Source organism: Diprion similis, chromosome 2, assembly GCF_021155765.1.
Source record: "Diprion similis isolate iyDipSimi1 chromosome 2, iyDipSimi1.1, whole genome shotgun sequence".
Classification (NCBI taxonomy): domain Eukaryota; kingdom Metazoa; phylum Arthropoda; class Insecta; order Hymenoptera; family Diprionidae; genus Diprion; species Diprion similis.
Genome location: NC_060106.1, coordinates 10050283 through 10074493, shown reverse-complemented (window position 1 = coordinate 10074493; position 24211 = coordinate 10050283). Strand labels below are relative to the sequence as shown.

General features: G+C 35.5%; 4 protein-coding genes across 10 annotated transcripts; 1 reads left to right on the top strand and 3 right to left on the bottom strand.

The window, feature by feature from the left end:
- Positions 1–505: 505 nt before the first annotated feature.
- LOC124416545 (protein mahjong) lies at positions 506–11048 on the bottom strand. Of its 5 annotated transcripts, none has more exons than XM_046897714.1 (16): positions 10660–11048; positions 8656–8926; positions 7031–8419; positions 6556–6765; positions 6164–6330; positions 5845–6085; positions 5565–5687; positions 5187–5486; positions 4882–5079; positions 4531–4787; positions 4173–4424; positions 3496–3685; positions 3042–3335; positions 2554–2962; positions 2219–2458; positions 506–2071 (listed from the first exon to the last, which is right to left on the bottom strand). In XM_046897714.1, exons 1-16 carry the CDS (start codon positions 10806–10808, stop codon positions 1863–1865), a joined length of 4899 nt encoding a protein of 1632 aa, XP_046753670.1. In that variant the 5' UTR covers positions 10809–11048; the 3' UTR covers positions 506–1862. The 5 variants fall into 5 exon arrangements, with proteins under 5 accessions (XP_046753670.1, XP_046753671.1, XP_046753672.1 ...); XM_046897715.1 differs by lacking the exon at positions 10660–11048 and adding an exon at positions 9653–9723; XM_046897716.1 differs by lacking the exon at positions 10660–11048 and adding an exon at positions 9549–9706.
- Positions 11049–11279: 231 nt separating this feature from the next.
- LOC124416548 lies at positions 11280–17218 on the bottom strand. 2 transcript variants are annotated; one of them, XM_046897722.1, is made up of 12 exons: positions 17021–17218; positions 16417–16894; positions 15972–16216; positions 14943–15070; positions 14751–14851; positions 14521–14661; positions 14199–14344; positions 13674–14081; positions 13249–13474; positions 13075–13122; positions 12372–12932; positions 11280–12251 (listed from the first exon to the last, which is right to left on the bottom strand). In XM_046897722.1, the coding sequence occupies exons 1-12, from the start codon at positions 17216–17218 to the stop codon at positions 11971–11973; spliced, it is 2961 nt and encodes a 986-aa protein (XP_046753678.1). In that variant the 3' UTR covers positions 11280–11970. The 2 variants fall into 2 exon arrangements, with proteins under 2 accessions (XP_046753678.1, XP_046753679.1); XM_046897723.1 differs by having other exon boundaries at positions 14199–14269.
- Positions 17219–17310: 92 nt separating this feature from the next.
- Positions 17311–20138, bottom strand: LOC124416551 (tRNA pseudouridine(38/39) synthase). Of its 2 annotated transcripts, none has more exons than XM_046897728.1 (7): positions 19439–20138; positions 19238–19371; positions 18581–19152; positions 18213–18504; positions 17995–18134; positions 17844–17893; positions 17311–17346 (listed from the first exon to the last, which is right to left on the bottom strand). In XM_046897728.1, exons 1-7 carry the CDS (start codon positions 19526–19528, stop codon positions 17311–17313), a joined length of 1314 nt encoding a protein of 437 aa, XP_046753684.1. In that variant the 5' UTR covers positions 19529–20138. The 2 variants fall into 2 exon arrangements, with proteins under 2 accessions (XP_046753684.1, XP_046753683.1); XM_046897727.1 differs by having other exon boundaries at positions 17336–17346; positions 17756–17893.
- On the top strand, positions 19807–21122 carry LOC124416558 (60S ribosomal protein L32). The gene is made up of 4 exons (XM_046897740.1): positions 19807–19898; positions 20137–20249; positions 20588–20740; positions 20917–21122. Exons 2-4 carry the CDS (start codon positions 20157–20159, stop codon positions 21073–21075), a joined length of 405 nt encoding a protein of 134 aa, XP_046753696.1. The 5' UTR covers positions 19807–19898; positions 20137–20156; the 3' UTR covers positions 21076–21122.
- The last annotated feature ends 3089 nt before the right edge of the window (positions 21123–24211 follow it).

Here is a 24211-nt window from a genome sequence, read left to right as displayed (position 1 = left end):
AACTTGAGTAAACCGTGTTTATATCCACGATATGCCTGCGATTTTCGAGCCAAGCCGCCATATTGTATACAGTCACTACAGCCACTTGTTTTTACCAATACGGCGCATCGCAGAGACGGTGTCTCCATCTGCACTAGATTCCCTCAAGCTGACAGCAAGTAACGTTCTCTCGCAAGAATAGCAATCTGCAGATTTTCGCTATAGGTACAGCTTCGACAGAAATGCATGGAACCAGTGACGACAATCACGCTACAAATCACGTTGCAAATCTAATCTGCAATTGTTGTTTACATCCGAATTCATGTGGGCGATCAAAATCTTCTGGCACTCCGAAAACTGCCACTTTTTAACGAAACGAATGTTTAAATACTTTCTGATATCGACCACTAGAATACAAGCCTTAACTAAATTTACCTTCATACATTTTTGCAACTTGATATACGCATACCAATGAGGAACATATTATTTTTGATTTTTTTAATTTTACTTTATATACCTATACATTAATATTTGTTAATAATAATTATTATACTCATAGTAATCATTCAATCACTTGCAGTAAGTAGTTATTTCACAATCATACTAACTATAGGCATGTACCAGTTTCATTCATACTAGTAAAGATACGTACAATAACGCAAAATAATTCAAAAATCATTTATACAAAGCTGAAAAGAAATGCAGAAATCTCTTGTTGTATTTACTTTATATTGTTAGTCTATGGTCCAACAATATTTTTTTCAACATACATAGTTTAAGTAATGATATAAGCCCGTGCGTATGACAGTTTATTTGCGATCAAAACTGTAGGCCCATGTATGTACACCGAATAAGAGAAATACTCCGTGCTTTGCTATTTTGTAAATACTTGCGCTGAGCAAATTGAGTTGACAGAGAACAATGACTTAACTCACCTCTAATACTTTTAGGTGTCTAATATTTATTCATCTGCTTTTCAATTTACAATTTCGACCGCTTCACCCAAACCATATTTAATTACACAATATTATACAAATAACCGATAGTATAGAAATCAGAGCAGACCAGTATTTTGTAAGAATTAATGGTTTAGATTCTTTACACCACATCACTTGACAAATACAATAAGAATCTGTACCAAAATTCGAATAAAGCGTATCAAGTCTAGCAGGTATTTATGATATATTCGAACACATTGCTTATATTTATAATTCACAATACAGTTTAATTCCAAGTTTAGTTCTGTACATTTCTGCCATTGGGGCAATTAGTTGTTATGCTTTAACTTGCGCAAGTAATATTTGGTAAAAGTTTTTAGCCTTTCGATTGCTGATTTCAAGTGTACCTATTATTTTCAAAGGCTTTACGCAAAATAAATGAGCTAAGTTCATTTCGTTATAATGACAATAATTTATAATTCAAGTGAAAAGTAACCCTAGATTGATGGGTAGAAAAAAAATTAGAGGATTGAATAAGATAACTTCCTAGCAGCAGAATCAAGACCACTGGAAGTTGGTCTCTAATTCTCACCTTTATAACTTCCAAGTCGGTGTTGTAGCTAGTTATTTTCATGTACATTCAAGATTAATTGTGAATATGTTAACTTTAACCACTCACATTGTGCATTTTATAAAAATATTACAACTCTCAATAAGTACTCGAAATTTTTCGAGTGTGGTGCACGTAAAAAACTACCACGCTTTTGGTACGAAAGTAAAAGTTTTTATACCGACTGGCCGCGAGTTTAATCCGGATCTATGAAATTGGCATCTCGAGAGAAAGTAGGTAACCCTGTTAAAACTGCACTGTTTTACGAGTACCTCTTGGCACGAAACAACGAATAAACAAGTCTGTAAATACATCAAGAGATTTTTTGATTATGTTCAGGAGAACAATATCTCAAGATCATCCATATCTGAAATTGAGAAATCATCAGAGAGATCAGAACCATTAATATCATCATTAGGGTCATAGTCCGCACTGTCATCACCCGAATTATCACCCTCTGCACCATCATCGTCGTTATCGTCTCCATCGTTTCGGCCATTGTCATCTGCATTGTCATCACCGGCAGCATCGCCATTATCACCATCTGTGAAACGTCAATGACCAAATTTTTGTCATTGCATCAATATTAGCAACTAAGAAATAAAGAGATTTATAGGTTTCAAAGGTATTTCAGGATTGAGGCCCATCTTATAAAATATATTTTCATGTACAATATAATAATGTATATCACCATCAGCATTGTTGTCGTCAGAAGCGGAGTTTGAGCCATCATCATCACTCGCATCAATATCATCTTCATCATCGTCTTCTTCGGCCTCATCTTCGTCATCTCTTCGCCTCCCAACATCGTATAGCCTGACGCAAGATTCTTGAATGGTACCGAAATCACCCTGATTTTCTACGATTGCAATTTGTGTGTCGTGTTTGTTGCAAGCCAAATCAAATATACCTCTCTTTACGTCACACGTAGCTAAAAATTAACAAGACAATTGACAAACCAGAATCCAATGTGTGTTTAGAAATACATTTTATTAACTGTTATTAGTTTTAATTACAATAACTTACCGATACTCTTGTAGTCCAAGGCATCTAAAGTTTTAAATGATGTAACGTAATTGGTTTCATCTTCGTTGTCCTGATCCAGAGCAACTGCATAAATGATATTATTGACTGGTGAAAAGATAACATCCATCTGATCCAACGTCACGACTGTTTTCAGTAAATGAAATGTCCTAAGATCCCAAACTTCGGTATTTGAAACAACTTCAGTTCCATTAGGATGAAATACACCATTCAAAGTTTGATTAAGCTTATCAAACTTATGGATTTCTTTGCCAGAATTCACATCCCATAGAATACCGTCGCTTAAAACCAGTTCGTCATTCATACTGAATGTTGCTCGGTTCCTGGTATACTGGTTGGAAATCGAAGGTGTCAAAGTCAAGAGGAGCTTACCAGTTGCTATGTCGTATATCTGAAACACATAAATATACAAGATGAGTAAATTGGGAGTACATATGAAAATAGATTGAAACCATTTGTATTTGACTCACTGTAGCACTTTCTCCTTGAGTACCGATAATTCGCTCCTGTAACTTTCCGAATTCCGCATAGTCCTCGTTGTCAAGAGATAATTTCATGTCAAAAAAGGTACCAATACTCCAAAGAGTAGACATTCGTCTTCTCCAGGTTGTGGATGTTAACAAGAGATTACCTTTCTGACTACACTCCATGTGTGAGACGTACGACTCGTGACATTGATACGTTGCTTCTTCGGTACCAGTATGAGCATTGAACATCTTCACTTCTCCTGTTTGAGTACCGAGCATCAAGTACTGCTGACATGACTATAAAGTGAGATTACACATTTGAGTTTTACACACATATTTAACTTTTTTGTTGGATATATCATGAATATCGTTTACTCATTGTAGAATGTCACTTGGACATTTGCATATCCGACATTCGTATTCATCCTACATATGTAAGAACGGAAGATATACATACCGAAAATGTACAGCAACTAAACGTGCCATCGATATCTGTGGGCTTGAAAGTTTTGACAGGGCAGAATCGACTATAAATGTATCTTCTATCCAGTCGTCTACTGTCCATTCCTAACGATCTTCTGGTGAGTCTGACTGCTAAATTTGTCGGAGATGAGTTCTTTGCACGTGGATCTGGACATTTGTGTGGTCTATAAATGAATAATGTGTATTATATTTTCAAGTATAGACAGTACGGGAGAAAGAGAAATGCGTTTATGTAGAATGCCCTGAAGTATATAAGCTATAAGATGAGTATCGTAAGTATTGAAACCAGAAGTGAAATTTTATTGTATTCTTCCGCTGTTCTTTGCTGTATTCTTCGCTGTGTAAATATATCAAATGTCTAAATATTGTTATTCATTTGCTTATATCGCAATAATTTGCGCTAGCTTTAGTATACCAATTTTTTACAGATCACAGTTTGAGCGACAATAATACGAAAATAAATTAAAAACTTGGCATTAGTCACTTAAAGATACCATCATGTTGGTCTGAAATTATTCATCACCACATACGTATTTGTTGATTGATATTGCATTTCTGCACACATTACGTTAATAAAACTTGAATATGTCGCATAAATTCCTCATTTCTAATTTTCTTATACGAGAATGACAAATACATAGTTTTACTCACTCTAAAAGATTGAATTGTGGACAGGTGACCATGGGGTTTTTGCACAATGCATGCTGGTTAGTTAAGTATTCGGTAATAATGGAGTCCAAGGTTACAGTAGCAATATTAGAAGTGGTAGCCACTTCAAGGCCTGGGCCTCCAGGATCACTTGATATCTGTTTTTGAAGTGATCTACAGATGCCACTTTGTGGTTGTGAAATTGTCTGACAAATAGTAGTGGCTGTTGTTGATTGTCTATCCACCTGACATTTTCTAAAAAAAAATTTGAATACATCAGTCATATTCTATTCATGTAAACAATGAATCTTATTTTTTATGCTTGCTCTAAGAAAGTGAAAATAATAAACAGAAGACGTACTTTGGATTTATCTGTAATTTGATTGGCTGGTTGATGTTGGTGTTGATTGGGGTTGGTCCAAGTGCATCTGCTAGCTTTATCCTGATAGGTGTATTGTTAGGAAGAGGTGAAGTGCTGGAACATGAACCAGTATGCGATATGAAACGAGCCGACCCAGAAGTTGGGGTACTTCCAGTTCGTGCAGTAACATCTCTTTGACTGCCTCTGCTGGTATTGTATAAGTTGACTGGTGCAACGGGTGAGAATCCTATCCTTGTCTAGATATAAATTTTAAGAAAAAATATCAGAATACGTTATACCATGACTGGAATGAAGCAATGCATCTACTTATTTTCAACAGTTGTTACTCACTCCGGTTGCAGCAGGACTTCTGTAGTGAAATGCTTGATGGGAAGTGGCAGGTTTCATGATAGCTGATGAATCAAGACTAGCTTCTTTTTGTAGGGTTGCAGCTGTTTCATTAAATCCTCTTGCGAGAAGATGCTGATGCATAAGTTGCATCAGTTGCTGTTCATTATACTGTATTCTTGTTTGTGCCACGACATTTGCCTGCAAAGTTGAATGGAATGAATTTGTGAATCACTCTTTGGAAATTTTTATCTCGTTATTTTTAATCAAATAAGAATATTTGTATGTGAAAGAATTTGTACACTTACCCTATGTAAACTTGCCAAAGAAATTTCGTATTCACTTCCAGTTGGTTTTGCTTTGCCAGAAACCCTCTCCATTAACTCAAGAGCATATTTTTGGAACATGACATGTTCTTGCCTTTTTTCTTGTAATATGGGGTCTTTCATCAAGACTTGTATTTGACCATCAGTGAACATACGCAGTTTACTGATAATTTGTCTCACTTTCTCACTGCGTGCTAGACCAGCTAGTGCTCGACATGCCAGTGCACGGATACTATCTGCATCAGTGATCGGAGTTTTGACCATCATTAATTGTAGAAGAACCTATATTCAGATATTATTAATAAGCTTTAATCAATGGAGTCGACCACAGTACATAGAAGCATAATTTAAGCTACTTACCATTATTCCATTATTAGATCTCACACTTTCCCACACTTTCTGTATAAGTTCTTCACTGTTGTGATTATTAGTTTTCTTCTTAGCTGAGCCAGTTAATGAAAATCTTGCCACATTTCCACCAACCTGGAAAAGATTTTATTGTAACTTTAAGCATGTTGATACATAATGTACTTTTAATATTGCAATTCAATTCGATAAAAGATAGTAATATTTATCTGTTCTGCAAAATATAAGACAGTAATAAAATTATATCCTATTAATAAAGAATAAGATAACAAACTCTGTTGATAGGTGCGCAGACACAGTTGACTACAGCTCTTAAAGCAGCTCTCTGGACGTCAGCATCTGCAATAATTTCACATTCCGCTGCTGCTAGTAAAAGGTTAATGGCCATGGTCATTGACATGTCAGGCATGTCTACTCTCTCGCACAGTAAAAGCATGACTTTTGGTACCACGGAACAAATAGCAACAACCTCTAAACATGAGCGAACAGTTTCGGCACTAGAAGTTGTGTGAACGCTGCACAAAATTACATTGCAGTTAGTCAATTAGATATTCGTGAGAGTTATTACCAAAATTTAACCTGATATGTCTTACCGTCCACTGTAATTCCATTCCCTAGCAAAGGCAATAATTTGCAATAACAATGTGATACCACCAAGTCTGTAAAGTTCTTCTACAGGAGGCCACAACGCTCTAACGGACATCAGTTCCTGTAGAACTTCAACTTTTGCTTGTACTTCTTCACTGCTTAATTTGCAAGCCTACAAAGAAAGGTATTGAATAACCAACGTCGTAATCAGTAAAATGCTGTAGCAAAACGCATTAGTACCATAACGAGTTACAGGATGCTATTTGTTAGTCAGTTTCATTTACTTTGCACGATTTCACCAGTAATATATTAAATCAAGGTAGAGTAAAGCAAATGTGTGGGATTGAATCATTGATAAGAAAACCATAAAATTTTATAAATTAGCAAGAAATTTTACCTTATATGGAGGTAGAGACGGTTGCCAGGTATCTCTTTCTGTTCTGGCATTTTCAGCTCGTTGTAGTTGTTCCGCTTTTACATATAGATGTACTTCCATGTACCTCTTCAGTGCTACAGCCACATGTCTTACTATTTGTCTTGACGCACATTCTTCATCATCATTCAAAGCCGGGTCATCATCAATGTTTAGAATAGGTAATGTAGATATCTAATGTAAACCAGAAAATGTATATCTTAATAATAATGATAATAATAATAAAGTCTAGCAACTAAAATATAATCTTTTCAAACTGCAAACCCAAAATTAATGCAACATACATTTTCAGAATCACAGATATGATTGAAATTACTGATTGTTCTAGTTTTGGAATTAAAATATCATTTTTTTTCTCTTTCAAATTACTGGTTTGCATAGAATGTCTTTGTTAGGACTCGCAAAACACTCCAGTATGATATTAAGTTGATATACTCACGACATTGTATAATTTCCTAAGTCCATCCTGGAGATCAAATTCTTCAAGAATAACTTTGAAAGGAAATGAAAATCCAAAGAACATTGTTGCATGACATCTACCAGAATCGTGGCTTCTCTCCAGTAACCACAATGCATATTTCACTAAATCGGTTATTATATGTTTCGGTAAGAGACAAACTCTTTCCATAGCATCCTCACAATATGCAAGATAATACAAACAAATAGAGACACCAGTTGCCGCGACACTAGGTCTTGGTACATCTAAGAGTTTTTGCAATCCACCCATACTTAGGAACTCGATAGAAAATTTTTTATGACACAGTAAAGATGCTAAGTATTTTAAAGCTTCAAAAGCTAAGCGACTATCCTTTGTTTCCCGCACATTTATGTAGTTTAATATCAATTCCAAAGCATTTTGCTCGAATACATGCCCAAGAAATTCTTGGTATTCTCCCATTGGTGTGAGGTACCTCAAAATCAGCATCTGACGAGTGGCCAAAGTGGGTGGATGTATTTGAACATTGCCAATAACGTAAGACTCCATTTCAGCCCAGGACGAATTTGAATTGCCTTCTAGAAGCAACGAAGGCGGGTTGGTTACTTGAGTTTGAGGTCTAGACAAACTAGATCTAACAGGTGTCAATATGTTGACAGGTCTTGGAGGTGTTACACGAGTGTTTTGATTCTTCGCTGGTGTAACTTGTAAAGTTGAATAGGTAGTTATACGAGGAATAGATAACGGTGGGGACATAATCTCGGGGTAGGAATCTCTGGTGTTATCGTTAGATTTAACAGGTGTTAAAACAGCATTTTCCGCATTATTTTGAGACTTGAGTTTTTTGCTTGGTGGCATTTCATCTGAGCTTTGAATCGAGTCTTCTTCATCTGAGCAAAAAATTGAGTGCGTAGGGCTTTTCGCTGTTCCATTTTCATGTTTCTTCTCTCTCACTTTTCGTTTACCAGGAGTACCTTTGTGTTCAGTATCAACCAGGCTATTTCTATTCTGACCAAAATGTGCAAACGGTCTTGTGTTTACTGTTGCATGACGATTTTCCGAAGCTTTTTCTTGCAGCTTGTGTAATCTTTGTAGCATCAAAGGCACCATTTTACCATTCTGTTCTCTAAATCCTGTAGCAATGTCTTGAACTTCCATCGCAGCAGCTAACAAACCCGTGGCATAACTTTGTAAAGGCTCTATACTTTTTTCAGCCCAAGAAAAAAGCCTATGGATGAGTCCATCCATATCAGGCTGAAACACTGCTGACGTTTCTAAACCTGGCAATATGTCTAACATCAAACGGCAGGCTGCAATATTCAACTTTCGCACATCACGACCGCTAATACCTGAACGTGTCCAATACGTGTCTCTCAGATAATCATTTATTAGCTGTAAAACAAAATATTGAATTGAATACTTCCAAAGAATCAAAGGTCCGAAGGAAAATATATTTTGGTTAAAAACTCAACAATCGTTGAAAGCTCATGTTTGAGACAGGTAAGTTTGAATTGACTCTGATTTGATTACTTGCATTAGAAATGAGAAATTATTGGAGTTGGTATGGTTTCAATGCTATTTTCATTCACTTTGAATGATTACAAAATTAATATGCAAGAAGGTACTACCTTTGTCATGAAGTTGTCCTTTCTAAACAAAACTTTCAAAATGTGTCCAAAATTACATTCTGGATCAGTGCGTGAAGGGTGCCTTTCGTCAAACGGATCTGGATCCATTTTTAAGTAATTCTCTGTCTCTATTTCTATAATTTCAGCCAAACGTTGCAATGTTGGTATCGGATCGTATGTAGGTGAAACGTGGTCTTCTTCCCACTGACGCAGTATTTGAACAACATCTGTTACTTCCGCAAGTGATTCTACTGTCGCCATGACTTTTGTTCTATCAAAATAAAGATATAAGTAAAAATTCAAGGTGAATTGACTAAATTATAAACAATTAGCCTTTACTCATATAAGCCATTGAGACTTTCAAGTGAATAAAATTCGTTGTAATTACAAACCACGAAATGATTGATATTTGTAAATAGTTATTAAAATCTAACAAACAACCTCTTAACAAAATGTTGCTAAACCATGATTAATTTTCATTTTGAAGTAAAGTCTTTGAAGAATCTGCTAACAATAAATACGAATTGTCAATTTTAAGGAAAGGAATAAGCCATGTAGATAATTTGCAAAAATGTACAGTTTTGTAACGGAAGGTTCCACAACTCGAAAAAACGAACATAACATCGAAGACTCTAACCTTAAATAACAAAATTCCGGGACAAGTATAAAAGTATGGTCTACCAAAGCGTAATAAAATTATTTACTCTACTACACATATTACAGGTACCGCAAGATATAACTCCTATTTGTTACAGGGAGCGATGCGACAAGTACATGACATATCTGTGCCTCTTAAATCTTGTACAGAAATGTTGCCAGATGTATAGGTTAGGTTAGGTTAGAACAATAAGTTTTCCAAGTACCAATGACTATGACAGCTTTCAAAATCGTACCTTATCGATGTTAAATGACCAGAAAAGTTTAATCAACGTTTTTCGATAGCAAACAACCTATGTTCCTTCTAATTACCCAAAATATTTTGTTAAAATGGACCTACAAAGCTGTCGCCACCGAACACAAGCTTCGACTGCCGAACGCGGTCTGCACATGGCCAAATATATGATTCATGCACACGATTCGTTTGCGTCCGGAAGGTCAAATTCAGATCAATGTGTTTGTAGTAGTTTGTAGGTAATATCGTGATGACGAGCCATCGTCACTCACGTCAGGCTTTAGAGGGAAAATGATCACTGCGTGATATTAAACTAGAAAGACCAAAATATTTCTCATCAATTATTCAATTTTTGGAAATTTTTTTTGACATTTCGCGCCCCAATGATCTGACCTGGCAGAACTTTTACGCCAATGAGAACAAAGAACGACATCCACGTGATCTAAATAGACGAATCATGAATGAAGAAATTTGAGATTATGCTTCTGCGTCAAAGTGAAACATAACCTTAAAATATGCGACAAGAACATAACCTACACCGTGTATATTTCAAATTTACACTGTGTTCATACGGTTTATACTAAAAAATAATTCAGAGCGATGAGCGGAGGTGTTGCTCCGAGTAAATCAACGGTTTACGTTTCTAACTTACCCTTTTCTTTGACTAATAATGACATACACAAGCTTCTCGAAACGTACGGAAAGATCGTCAAGTGAGTGATCTCTTCGAAAATTGATGATGCAATTTCTTAACTGTTTGATAAACTTTTAAAATATCAGCATTTCGTCATTCTCGTACATGCATTCACTCTTCTCTTTTATCTATACCCAGAGAAAAATATATTATACCTTATCTAACGTATTCAACCTAGAATGGTAGCTAACTTACAATTAGACAGTTGTCAAAACGTAATTTTATGCATTGCAGAGTTACTGTGTTAAAAGACAAGACGACGAGGCGCAGCAAGGGTGTTGCATTCGTCTTATTTCTCACACGTGAAGATGCTATTACTTGTGCAAAGACTTTAAATAATACTGAGGTAAATTATATATCAATATCATATGTTTGTCTTACTATCATAACTTATTTTAATAATGGATATATGTCTTACGCAAAATGAAGAAAATTTCCTATTCTCAGATTGGTGGCCGGACTGTAAAAAGCTCCATAGCGGTGGATAATGGACGCAGTACTGAATTCATTCGTCGAAAGGATTATCCAGACAAATCTCAGTGTTACGAGTGCGGTGAAGAAGGGCATCTGTCGTACCAATGCTCTCAAAATACATTGGGCCCCAGAGATCCACCACCAAAAAAAGTCAGAATTAGAAACAAAAATAAAGATCAACCAAAAGGCGATACCTCATATTATGATAGTGATAGTGACGAAGGCTTGAGAAAACCAGGTGGTGTTGGGGACTCTGAGATAGTATATGACAATGCAGTGGCTGAACCAGATTTAGAAACTTTAAGCGCTGCCATACACCACGAGGTAGGGAATTGTCATCTGAAAAGTTTATGATCTTGAATAAATTTGTCAGATTCTTATTTTATTTGATGATTTTATTTCAGCAAGAACAAGAGGAACTTGCAAAGTATAGGTACCAAGTTGCAACTGGACAGTACGAAGAGCCAAGACCGGAATCTTCGAAACCTAAAAAACGTTTTAAAAAAAATAACTACTTTAGTGATGAAGAAGAATTGAGTGATTGAGAATGAAAATGACATTCGATTGGAAATAGATATACCTAAAATATTTTATTTTAAAAACGAGTTATGTTATAAAATTGAACTCAAAATTTTCAAAGTACAAAACATTATTCTATATTATAATAAAATATACTATGATTTTGTTCTATGTACATTTCCAGACACAAGCACCACTTGCCTCATCTCATTTTGGATGTCGCTTTCGGGTGACCCATGCCTTTAAAACTGTCATACTGTCACCAGTAAGTAATTGGTAAATCATAATAAGAAATATTATGCACATGCTAAAATTGCTTAAAACAACTATAGTTCTACCAAGTTTTAAAAATTTCAATAACAATAGCATCAAATTATATGCAAGTGTGAGAACCTACGGAGCGTCACATTCGTTGCTGAATTTTAAGTAATAATATCGATTATTTAATGTAAATAAATGCCAATAATCTATGACTGACATTGTAATTACAAGTGTTTATTCTTTGCACAAATATAAGTTCTTACAAATTCCTCGTTTATTCATTTCCTATGTAAGCAGAAATGACCTAATCACAGGTTCCCATGACTTTCTTGGGGAACCACATAGATCTTACAATTACCTATTTGGAACAAGTAAATCTAAAGAAACCTCAATTAATTACCAGTATTTTTCTTACCTTCTTGTCACGACCTCTGATTTTGAAACTGATTGAAAATATGACTTATGACATGCCACTCTATTTTGCAGTATGTCTGCCCTCGAAAATTGACCTACTGATTGTCTGCTTTTTGGAAATAACTTCTGACAGCCATGAAGAATTATTAGGCTTTCCCTGATTAGTTGATACACTATTATCAAATAACTTTACAGCTTGTTGTGTATTCATACAAGAAAGTTTTTCTCTCAGTTCAAAATGTGTTTTGAACCCTTCGAATTTTGGAGTCTTGTCAATGCGTCCTTCAAAAGATGTAGTTTTATCATAGACAAAGGTTGATTTCACAGTCATCAAAGCAGCTTCTAAAAAGAAGATTGCCCTACTATAGAAAAATTTAGTAACACCATTATATCTATACGATACCGTGATTTTTCCAAAATCTGAATGTAATAAAAGTTCAATAAAAATATAAATTTACTTACGTTCTGTCTCGTTGAGTTGCAGATCATCAAAAGATTCGATTTGCCGCATAAACAGGTTGAAAGAGTCTTGAATTTCGGATAATCTAATAATGAAATCTGGGTCTCGGGTGGATAAGAAGCACAGAAACATAATACCTTTTCGCATTGCGATCAGTTGCTTATGTTTGGATTGGATCTTGATGTTTTTGTCTAATTGTTCCGAGTTGGAACATATTGTGGTTGAACAACTTTTGGTATTGTGAGCTGCAGCTTGGCTAGTTTCGCTACTCAAATAAAACCCGTTGGATGGGTCTTTGAAACTAGCGATGTAATTATAATTCTGTCTTTGTACTGGTTCGTCAAGATTCACTTTTGAGCATTTACATAAAAAATTGAGGGTCAACTCAAATAGTTTCATTGAACACTTACATGCATATCCTGGTTGACAAATCCATGGTATGTCATTTAAAGACAGGATATTGTATACAAAACTAACCAGTGCATAGGTAATGTCAACCATAGAAATAGAATCAGGCTGCGAAACCTCTAGCTGTGCGGTGTATATTTGCATGATGCAGGCATCTGAAATAGTATGATATAGAAATAGGAGTAACATCAGTATGCAGTGTGCAATTGTGTCAGAAAGTCATAAGTAAAGTTAAACGTGAAATGTTATCTACTTTTGCATTACTATTTTTATTAATTGCGAAGCTAAATACTATACCTGAAGTAAAATGCAGCTCATCTTTCCAAACTGTAACTGCTGTCTTGCCTGCAACATATCATTGTGTGATTAGGATTCAATCATGAGAGGCCTGTTTTGAATTTATAATGGACTTTTGATTTACTTATGCAGCAAAAAATTGAGCAAATGAATTATAAAGAATATTTTACCTACTTGTACCAGAGCAAAGTTTTCTGCAAAATTCTGTGCATCGACTGAATGTCATCAGAAGTTCAGTTATGTATTTATAGCAGATCAGAAGAGGCCGCGAAAAAATTATTTCTTTCAAGATTTTGAAGGTATATTCTATGCCTCTTTCATTATGGATGAGTTTCTCTTTTATATTGATTAAAAGCTTGGTGATAGCTATTATGAGTCCACTGAACTGGTGTGATCTTCTCTGCAACAATTAGCGGTAATTACAAAGTAGTAATTTAGCAGGCATAATGTAATACATTTTTTTCTAAATTTGGTTCGCGAATATAATAGTGTTTCTTTTGAGCCTCTGTTAAATTAGGTACATATTTTTTGGCAAAGTTCAAAATGGCATATAATGGACGAAAATATTTTAATTATTTGGATTTTATATTGACACATACCACGTAACCAACTGTTGAAACAAATTCCAGAAGTAGTACAAGCATCTCAAATTCACAGCCTTTGTTTGGCCATTTGTTGTAACTGTTCATTTGTTTGATATAATTTTCGTAGTTGGAATCGTTGAAAAAGCTTAGAGGTATCTTTCCTGCTACATGTTCACTTAAATAGTTTGATACTAATGCGGTATAAGCTAGGATAGCAAGGGATCGCCTGGCTTCGATACCTCTTTCCCTGTCATGCCATGCATTTGAATCACAAATTGATTTAGTGGAATCCACATGTATTTTGTAAAAATCCGAAAAGTATACATCATTCATGTCCCTTATGTCATCGTTTCTCATCACTTTAGAGATTCTCTGCAGGATCAGCGTTGTGTTGAGTAACAATTCCCGGGTTACAGCTACGAACTGTAAAAAATATTTAGTGTGTTAGATAATAATTGGATGTTCATGTAAACACTGTTATAAATATCATTTGATTATTCCAACATGGATAAGCAGGAAATATAATTTCAGTTTTTCTACCTTATTAATCATGGGTAGTGTGTTGTAGGAATTGATTTCTGCATCTGTTTTCTTCATTAAAGTGGCTACGTCTGGTAAACAGAATTCTATGTTCAACTTGCGATCATTCACCATTGTGACTACTGGTTTTACTAAGTCTGGATTTTCTAGAAGAAACAAATTTATCGACTATTAATTTATTGTACAAGAATTGTGCTGGTACTGCAATTTTAGAGTCTACTTATCAGGTGGCAGAAACAAATTTGATGAAAAATCATTAAACCAATGAACATGTGTTTTAGGAAGTTGCAATAATAGTATGTCAGAAAAACATTGCATGTACCAAATATTCTGACGCTTTCTTCATCCTGTAAAATCGGTAAATTTTTTGTCCCCACTTTTTCAATTATCTGAATTTCAACTACTGGTGGTTCAGATTGTGATGATTCAAAAATCGATTGTGGTATGCAGCTGAGAGGAAACACTGTGGAGAATAAGTAAATATGGCTTAAAATTATACTACTGCTATCCTTTTTCCAACAATGAAGAGTAAAAAAAGTACTTTGTACTTACGTTCTATTGAGTTTTTGAGCGTGTGAGTATTTCTAAAATTAATATTTACAGTTTGCATTCCACTTTCTCTGACGTGAACACTTTTGACAGCTGGTGATGATCTGAAATCATGCATATTGGATTAAGCTTATTATTATCATTCTATTTTATTTATTTATTTTTTTCATTTTAGTGATACATCAATTGCTGTACCTATTCAACGTTGTATTCAATCTGTTTCTACACTCTGAATCAAGACTTGCAGTGTGTGGTTGGGTAAATTTAACAGAACCGGACTCCAGTAATTTACACCTTTCCTTCAAATTATTGAGCTGCAGAGACTGGGAAAAAATATCTTCAATCAGAATACCAGGCCTCATAATGCTCAAATTTAGAGGAAATAGGGGAAAGCTTTGTGAAAATAAGGGGGTATTAGGGTGCAAATATTTCCCCCCTATAATTTAATTTGATATACACTACTGTGTAGGTTATTTTTGTCGTTTTGGAATTATTTCAGTTGCACCCCAAAAATATGTCCATATCATAGAAAAACAATTCCCTTGTAAATGTAACAATTATCGGATAATATTAACACGTGCCAGGGGGCGATTGAAATTTAAAATGTAAAATAACTCGAAATTTTCAAAGTTTTTTAATAATTTTTTTTTCATAAACTAAAGTGGATTTAATGTTTGAGAACAATGTTTATATTTCCAATTAAATGTAGGACCAAAAGAATTTTGGATGAGCACACGTATTCCATAGACAAGTCCACTCACAATCAATTAAATTGTAAAAACTATGGTTTTATGAAATATGAGTTTTGAAATTCAATGTTTTTTTTTTGTTCCCACGTTAAGTTGGAAGTATAAACATTGTTCTTAAACATCAAATTGATTTTTCCAGTCCATTTCAATTTATGAAAAAAAAAGGTAACCAGCTGGTAACAAAATGGGGGTTTTAGGGGGAAATTGACTGCTTTAGGGTACACATTTAGGGAAAACCTTCAGTTTTAGAGTGCTCATAGGGGAAGAAAATAAAATGGGATACTTTTAGAGAAAGAGGGCACCCACTGTGTAGTCTGGAATACTGATTCTATACGAACATGAAATGATTTAATCTGTATGGATTAATAGTGCTGAAAAAATCTATACTTCAAGTAGGGAATAAAATGCTTAGAGAATTTGTTCCACAAAAAACGAATTAAGATAAAAGGATTGTAAAAATTTGTGGCAACCGAACCTGGAAGTCCAATTGGGTTTTTAAAACCTCTTCTTTCTTGATAACCTGATCAAGTTCAGATCGGTATTGATTTGCTTGTTCTTCAATCTGCCGTGCTTTTTCAAGTTTCTCATGTTCAGCTCGAGTTTGTGTCTGTTGTAGTTGATTGCGAAGAAATAATGCTTCTCCTTCTTTTGTTAGACAATCTGCTAACAACTTTTGATTCTCGAACTTCAGTTTTTCCAGTTGCCTCAAAATAGAATCGTCTGAAAAATATACAGTATAAGACTGTATGAGACTTTTAAACTCCAAATATAATTTATGGATCACAGATCTCCACATAGTGACAGTGAATTCACTTTGGAGTGTTCTTTAATAAATTATATTCAATAAATTATAATCTTCGAATGAACCAATTACACAAAAAATCAATTTAATGGTGAAAAGTATTATTTGCAAAGTTCACCTGAAATGTTAATCGCATCATTAGTACCAGGAACATTTGGAGCTCTAGAATTATTAGCAGCATTGACTGCCCTGCCTGTAATTTGCGATTGAAAAGTTGAGTTGTGATTATTGACTTTCAGCAACCGGTCTGCAAAATCATCGAATATAATGCTCTTGTCGTCCCTGAACATTTCTTTGTGATTATCAGAGGACGATATTCTCTGAGACATTTGCGGTTGTCTTTGGCTATCTTTATATGATGTGCTTGTTTGTAAGTGGTTGCCACGATAATTATTGTTCATTGGGCCAGATTCCTTTGGCTGCAAACCAAGCTTAGATGGAACCTTAGGTTCGAATTTCTTTCGTTCTGTACTGCTTGCAGCTGTATTGGATCTGCTAGTAGATGGTTTGGAATTGGCATATGACGGATACTGTGGTAGCTTTGCGGGAGCTGATTGCAGTTTTGCTTCTGTAACGTTGTTTTCAATATGAATTGACTGTAACATGAAAGAAATATGGTCTACATTAAAAGTGAGGCAGATAGAGATTCTTGAACACTGTCGGCTGTGGATAGCTGAATTCTAAGTAATTGAAATGTATGATTACAAAACCCTTGAGCTCACTTGAGAAGCGACGATATCCATTTCCTCGATATCTTCATCGTTGAAGTCTGCACCCCATGGATCATCATCGTCTGCTTCATTCTTCGATGCTGATGAGGGTTTGTTCTCTCGAGTGAGTTGCTGGGAGGCAGTTATGGTTATATCCAGTTTGGCCCTTTTCGAGGGGGTATCGTGAGCTTTGCCGTAACGTTTCGACATTTTATTTCAATTTCACTCGGTTTACGGTCGTCGTTAATTAGAATAGATAAACTCTGGTTATATTTACATCAACATTCTTTATCACACGTAAATTAACCTGTACGCGGATACAAAGGGACACGACACTCCTTTCAAACCCATTACGATTGTACCACATGCAGTTGGAATTTTTAGGATCGGTTAATTACGTTCTTTTCAACAACGTTTACGGTCCAGCACCGAAAACTACCGTTAATCAACAAAGGCCGCATCAACTCAGAGGATTCTGGTGGTTTGTCATCTACGCGCCACTAGCCACGTGTGCTAGCGCCGCACGTGTTTCACATCGTGAGACTACCGTGAACTACGTGTTCGTATCATAAACGTATGATTTTGTCTGATAGGAAACCTACGTACCCACCGGGTGAATGTTAAATATTTAGCTGAAACCGATCGCTCGCAGACGGTATATTACTTTAGAAGGAATAGATCTACTATGTGTATAATTATAACGATTCGTAAAATAGTCGTTATCTATTTCATTACAAATAAAAATACATCATATCATTTGATTCTTTCAACAGTATTTAATGGAGCTTTCAGAATCTTGTGAGATGGATTCGTCTACTTGTTCATATTGCTTAACTTCCAGTCTTCGTTTCTTCACGTAATGTTCGATTCTGTTTTCCAGGGTTTCTGAAAGATAATTCGAAAATTATCGATTTGTACTGTTAGAGATTAGTTACAAAATCGTACTTCGTTTATTGGATAATTGAGACGTTTAAATATATACACACCACAGGTTGTTCGTTGCAACAGAGGTTGATAAACTTTTGATTTGACACCTGTCAATAGACAATCGCTCTGGAAATTTAGTTCTGTATCATTTGCTAATTTCGATTGCATGTCTGTTAGCATATCTCTAGTCATCGCAGATCTGAAATTAATAGTTCAGTTATAAGGTTGCTAAATGGCTGATGAATACATCTGAATTTAAATATTTTATGCAACTTACTTGATGGCATTTGAAGCCCAATCTGATTGTAAGGTTTTTATGACTTGGACTAATTCATCTTGGTCAAATATCCATTCAGTGATTTCAAAATCAGTGTGAAATAAATTTAATGGTATTTCACAGGCCATGCTATACTGAGGTTTCCTGGGATATTTCTCTACGTTCAGTAGTTCCAGAATTACTTCTGGCCTTTCTTTTCCTTGACCTACTAGTAGCAGAATTCCCATCAAGCATCGAATTTGATGCCACAGAAAAGCCTGGCCAGTCAGAGTCAGCTGGCACATGTCATACCCTGGAATACTATTTTTAAATGATTGTACTGCTGTATTTGTAGAAATTTGATTATTTTTGATCTTTTGTAAATTTACCTGAGGCTTCTACTTGCTCAGAACTTTTGGTGCATAACGAAATTTCAGCGGCTGAAACAGCTCTTATAAAAGACACAACTCCGTTAGCAACATCCATCTTGCATATATTTCTAAAGTCATGGGTGCCAATGGTATATCTGACTGCTGTGTTCATATCGTTTATGTTCAAGTTGCCCCTTGGAAAAAAATACTTATATTGTCTTTGTTTGCAATTAAATCTTGCAGAAATATCAGCAGCAGCTGGAGACCAGCAAATGCATCTAATGTTCTGTGGCAGTAGCCTATTCAATATTTTGCAATATGGTAACTCTTCTTGTAGATTATTTTGATTTTCTTGACTCAATTTACTTCTCACGTCCAACGAAATGACCTGAGAAAACGCACTAACACCCTTGTCTGTTCTACCACAACGATGATAGTTTGATTCTTCTCGATTTTGTATTAAGCAACTTTTCTTCAAAGCCGCAAACAAATGGTGCTCAATTGTATTTATCGTGTCTTCCTGGGTGGCGAATCCTTGATAGTCCCAGCCCAAATAGTAGAATTTGAGAAGAATATGCCTTTTGTGACTTCTAGAAAATTTTTTGTGGTTTATGTTTAGAGAAAACTAAAAAATTATCAGTATTAATCAGTTGCCAGCATAAAACGCATACTCACTTGGAAAAGTCAAATCCCTTGCCGCTCTTAGGGCAATCTGAATTTTGCATGCTATCATCGTGCATCTGTTTCGTGATTATATTTTTTAATTGCAAATTATGTGCTTCCAGCTGTAAGACTCTATCTATTAACGCCTGAAACATGACATTAATATAGGTTAGCACAGGTTACATTTCGTATAGTCCAGTATTACCCTATTACCTCGTTCGAGAAAGTCTTCAATTCTTCCCTGGTAGAGAGTTTTTTGATTTTATTTTTAACTAACTTAACTTCAGTCATAATTATCAGCATAAGATTAAATTGAAAAGTTGAGAATGAAAATCTGCGGTTTTTCTTCTTGACTCAAGTCTCAAACTAGAGCGCGAGAACCTGTAAAAGTGACAAGTACCACGCTAGTTAAGACGACAATCAAAAACACAACAAATCTTTCTGTAACCGCGAAATATGCCTGGGTATAATGAATTTTCGAATACAGGAGGATTGGGTTTCAAAATTTGTGATAGTTTTTCAATCTATACACGCAATAGTTCCATATTTTTGTAAGTTTTCGAAATTGTGTACATACAGATACTTTTGTGACTCGGTCAGTATTGATGGGAACATCTCGACAAATCCCAGCTCTTTGAAGTTTGCCTCTTTATCGTATATTTCTAAGGGAACGGTAGGTACTTTCGGAATCCGATAATTCCTTAGTAATCGCAGATTGAAAGTGTATTTTATTGTTACAGAAGTATAGTGTATAAAATAAAGATTATCCGTATACTGTTATTTTTTCGAAATTTGTGATTCTTTCACAAAATATTCGGCCTGAAAGAAATGACCGTTTGTTGACGGTCCGGCAGAGACAATGTGGTCTTGTGTTGTTGAGGTATTGTAATTCACATAATATTTCTTTTTAGTTGCTGTACAAACAAGCAGCATGTCGATCCGCCCTGTCTACAGGCCGACCATCGTTAAGAAGAGGACGAAGAAGTTCATAAGGCATCAAAGTGATCGCTATGACAAGCTCAAGGTATCATAACCTCAATCGATATTGTTCTGCTCAATTAATCTACAGCTTAAGTCATGTCATTTTCCAAATGCAGTTAATGCACTGATTTTTCTTCAACCTAAGTACCTTCAATTCAATTAATCAATGTTCTAGGTCTGAATTCAGAAACAGGCTACAATTTTGCCGTTCTCCATTCAATGCTAGCGTTACATCTGTTGGGAAATTCTTTTGAAATGTGCTTGTTAATGATCAATATTCTACAGTCAATCCCGTCTTAGTCAATTCTTCTTTCCAAATCACTGATAGTTGAATGATAAATGTTTCGCACGTGCCTTAATATGCCCTTTTTCCCCATTCAGCGTAACTGGCGTAAACCTAAGGGTATTGACAACAGAGTTCGTAGGCGTTTTAAGGGACAGTATCTCATGCCAAATATTGGTTACGGATCAAACAAGAAGACCCGTCATATGCTGCCTACTGGATTCCGCAAAGTCCTCGTCCACAACGTTAAGGTAATTCAACGTTGTTTTCTAACTGAAACTAGACTATCTTGTCTGGAAATATTATGCATACAAACGAATATATGAAATACTAATGATAGTTTACTTGACATAATATTGAGTTGTTTCAATTGTTTGTTAAATCATATTTATTATAGATAAATACATAAGTTTCATTTGTTCGGCAGGAGTTGGAAGTCCTGATGATGCAGAACCGCAAATTCTGCGCAGAAATAGCTCATGCTGTCAGTAGCAAGAAACGCAAAGCTATTGTTGAACGTGCGCAGCAACTCTCTATTCGCGTAACGAATGCCAACGCTCGTCTACGCTCTGAAGAGAATGAATAAATTTTAAAATCTTAACGAAAGGCCAATAAAAATTTGTAAAATACAAATCTATAGCGTATTATTTCATTCAATTTTTACCTGCTAAATCAGCTAGCTACTCATAGATGTAACATCTCTTGTATACAGTTCTGCCCTTCAATTATCGTTCAAAGCAGTGATCGCTGAAGTCCGTATATGAATACAAGTATGCAGTTCTTTAGGATTTCTAAATGCTTTTGAATTTACGATCTGATATCGAACATCTGATCGCAGTCGTGCATTTGAATTCTTCAAATTTGAATAGTGAAAGCAACGCCTGATTGTAGGCAATGTACATATATTCATTACAACTTACAATACATTTTTGCCTATAAAATGTGCATCTGATAGTGATTTGGAATAAAAAATTTTATGCGACATGAAAAGAGCGAGCAAACAATATTTCCGGAATTGTTATTCCGCAAGTACAGCTTTCGTGGGATATGGTGAGACTAAATAGAATGAGAACCCGATAATTCCACGTCATTTTATTATGTAGTCATAACAGCAGTTAGCATTCATGGTGTACAGAATCTATCTGTACACAGCGTACTACGCTTATAAATATTCTATTCGTTCAGGTGTAAGGCTAGGAAAGAAAATTATCTTGGAGATATGTCGTGTTATTAGTGCAGAATAAATTTTGCATCGCGACGACCTTAATGAAAGTTGAAACAGTTTCGATTTACGCATGACAAGTGTTACTACAGCTATTTATCCAGGGGAAGATAATGCATACCTGTTCGTTCAGAGTGGTTCAGTTAGATCGTATACGCTCTATAAAGTGTAAAGCCACACGGCCAACTGGGTAGATGTCCTTCAGACATTCTAGGAAACTTATTGGAGGGTCTTTACCAGTAAACTTGATCCACTAGCTCGTATATTTGACCAGGATTTACTGTGCCAAGATATACTACATATTACGGAATTAACAAACGCTTGTATACAAGCAACTGGTTGTGGATTTCTCCATTTGTATTGTGCTAAAATTAAACAAGCATTAGTAAAAGAAAGAAATAACGTTTGAGTATCCGTGACACAATTGATTAGTATTTTCCTGCATGTCGAAGTCATGATAACAGTAAAAGAATAGCGCTCCTTTTTTTCTATTTTACAGAATATTTCTCCCACGTACGTCTCTGTGACAAAATAAATCACCCAGCCATCGTTTTTTGCACAATACTCCCCATATTTTTAAAAATAAATTTTAAAATTAGCAGCAAGAAATTTAAAGATCACTTATCGAATATATGTCATTTGGGATTCGTCAGCAAAATTAAAGAAATAAAAATGTTGCCACAAAATGTGTGGAGTCCATTTTGCAATTTGTTTATTTTGTAACAATTCTTAACGGTAGGAGATCTGTAATGATAAATAATGTATCCAATTCTATCGTGTGTTTCATCACTTCCGAATGTATTACTTATCAAGTCTTCACCATTGTATCTTTCCACTGTTTAGAATTTGGTAGTTGCAACGATAGCTAGCAACCCTCTACTTGAGTCGTTCCAAGCAAAGTCCGAGCTTGAAATTTATGTTAGAATATCGAGAAGTGTCCTCGATTCATTATGCTTGCAGTACCTATTTGTTTAACCGACAAACCCGAGACCGCTAGAATGACCCTGTGGAGTTAAATGTCAACCCTGACACGAGGTGAATTTGTGAATACTCAACGGCGACTAAGAGAAATCACAAGTTTTGCTAGTCAGTTGACAGAAAACTCCATCTAAAGTGGCGCAAAATTCTGATTTGAAAAATATTGCAATTTCAGTGGGTCAGACGAAGATTTTCAAACGGTTCCAATTGATAGGTTCTTGCGATTTCTTGACGCAAGGACAAGTTATGAGTACTGTAATAGTGTCCGCATAATGAATACGTAACACTTTGTATGCCAAAAAAACTGCATTAAAGTGCAATACATAAAAAGTTCATAATTACAGGACGATTGGTAGCTGGCACAAATAGACGTTGACTATTCCATTATTGATACCGGATAGCTATCCATGCGACTTGATCTTCGGACCAATTATCATCAGCACGTAACTTCCTCTCGACGTTTTACTTTGAACAACAGCAATTCAGATTTTTGCACAAAGTGATACTCCGCGAAGATGTTAATATCTTGGGAAAATTTCTTCACGCGAAATCTGGTCGAATCGAAGTCTTTATGGACGCCTAAGGAACCAGGAGGGTGAGTTCGCGTGTCCTGCGTTAGCTGACCTAAGAGTATCGACCCTGCTTGACCACTGCTGCCAAGACGAGGCTATAAGGCACTTGGACACTTCACATTTGAAAGAAAACCACGTCGCTAAATATGACCAGTTCGCGATTTGCACGCGTGAAACAGATCTGAAATTGCAAATTTTGACCGCGGTGCGAATATTCGGAGCTAGGCAGAAAAATTGCAGTTTTTATAGTCCACATTGTAAGATTGTATAAAAAATATTGACTGAATTAAAAATATATTTCAAAAAGGTATGGCACAGAACTGACCTTATCTCCCTGCCATTTACGATTTGTCCTACTTACAGGAACAAAGTGTTACCTGCCCTTGCTTTAAGGACTGACCCATGGTTTTGTACGTACCTATATGTTACATTCTTATACGTGTTCAAATCTTATCTCGATCCTCCGGTGCGTTTCACCGTAAAATTAGCATTTCTTATCACGAAACGTCCTTCGGTCTTGAACTCATTTCGAATACAGATCCGATTGAGTTGACAAGTTATGCGCATAATGTTTTAGACTGAAATATACCTTTTAATCAGCTTATTTTTTAGAATTGTCCATGATCCTTGCGCCGTTTTGTCGAAAACTCGAACTCAGTACAATAGATAATTGTAATGTACCTCGTTCTGTCCTTCCATAAATTTTTTCAGCCTGTCAGTCGTGAGTTGTAATGACTTTCTACGGCACACAAAGCTTCATGAGTTATACAGAATAGCAATTCTGGGATTAGTAATGTGTATTAGAGACTATAAAAACTGTCTCTATCTGACAGTTTGAAATGTACAGTACCTATTTGTTCCTGTCTGTTCCTAACATAGTTTGCAATTACTCATTCGAATTGATTCGTTGTGTTGGATTGTAAATTACGATGGCAACTGAAAATTCATTA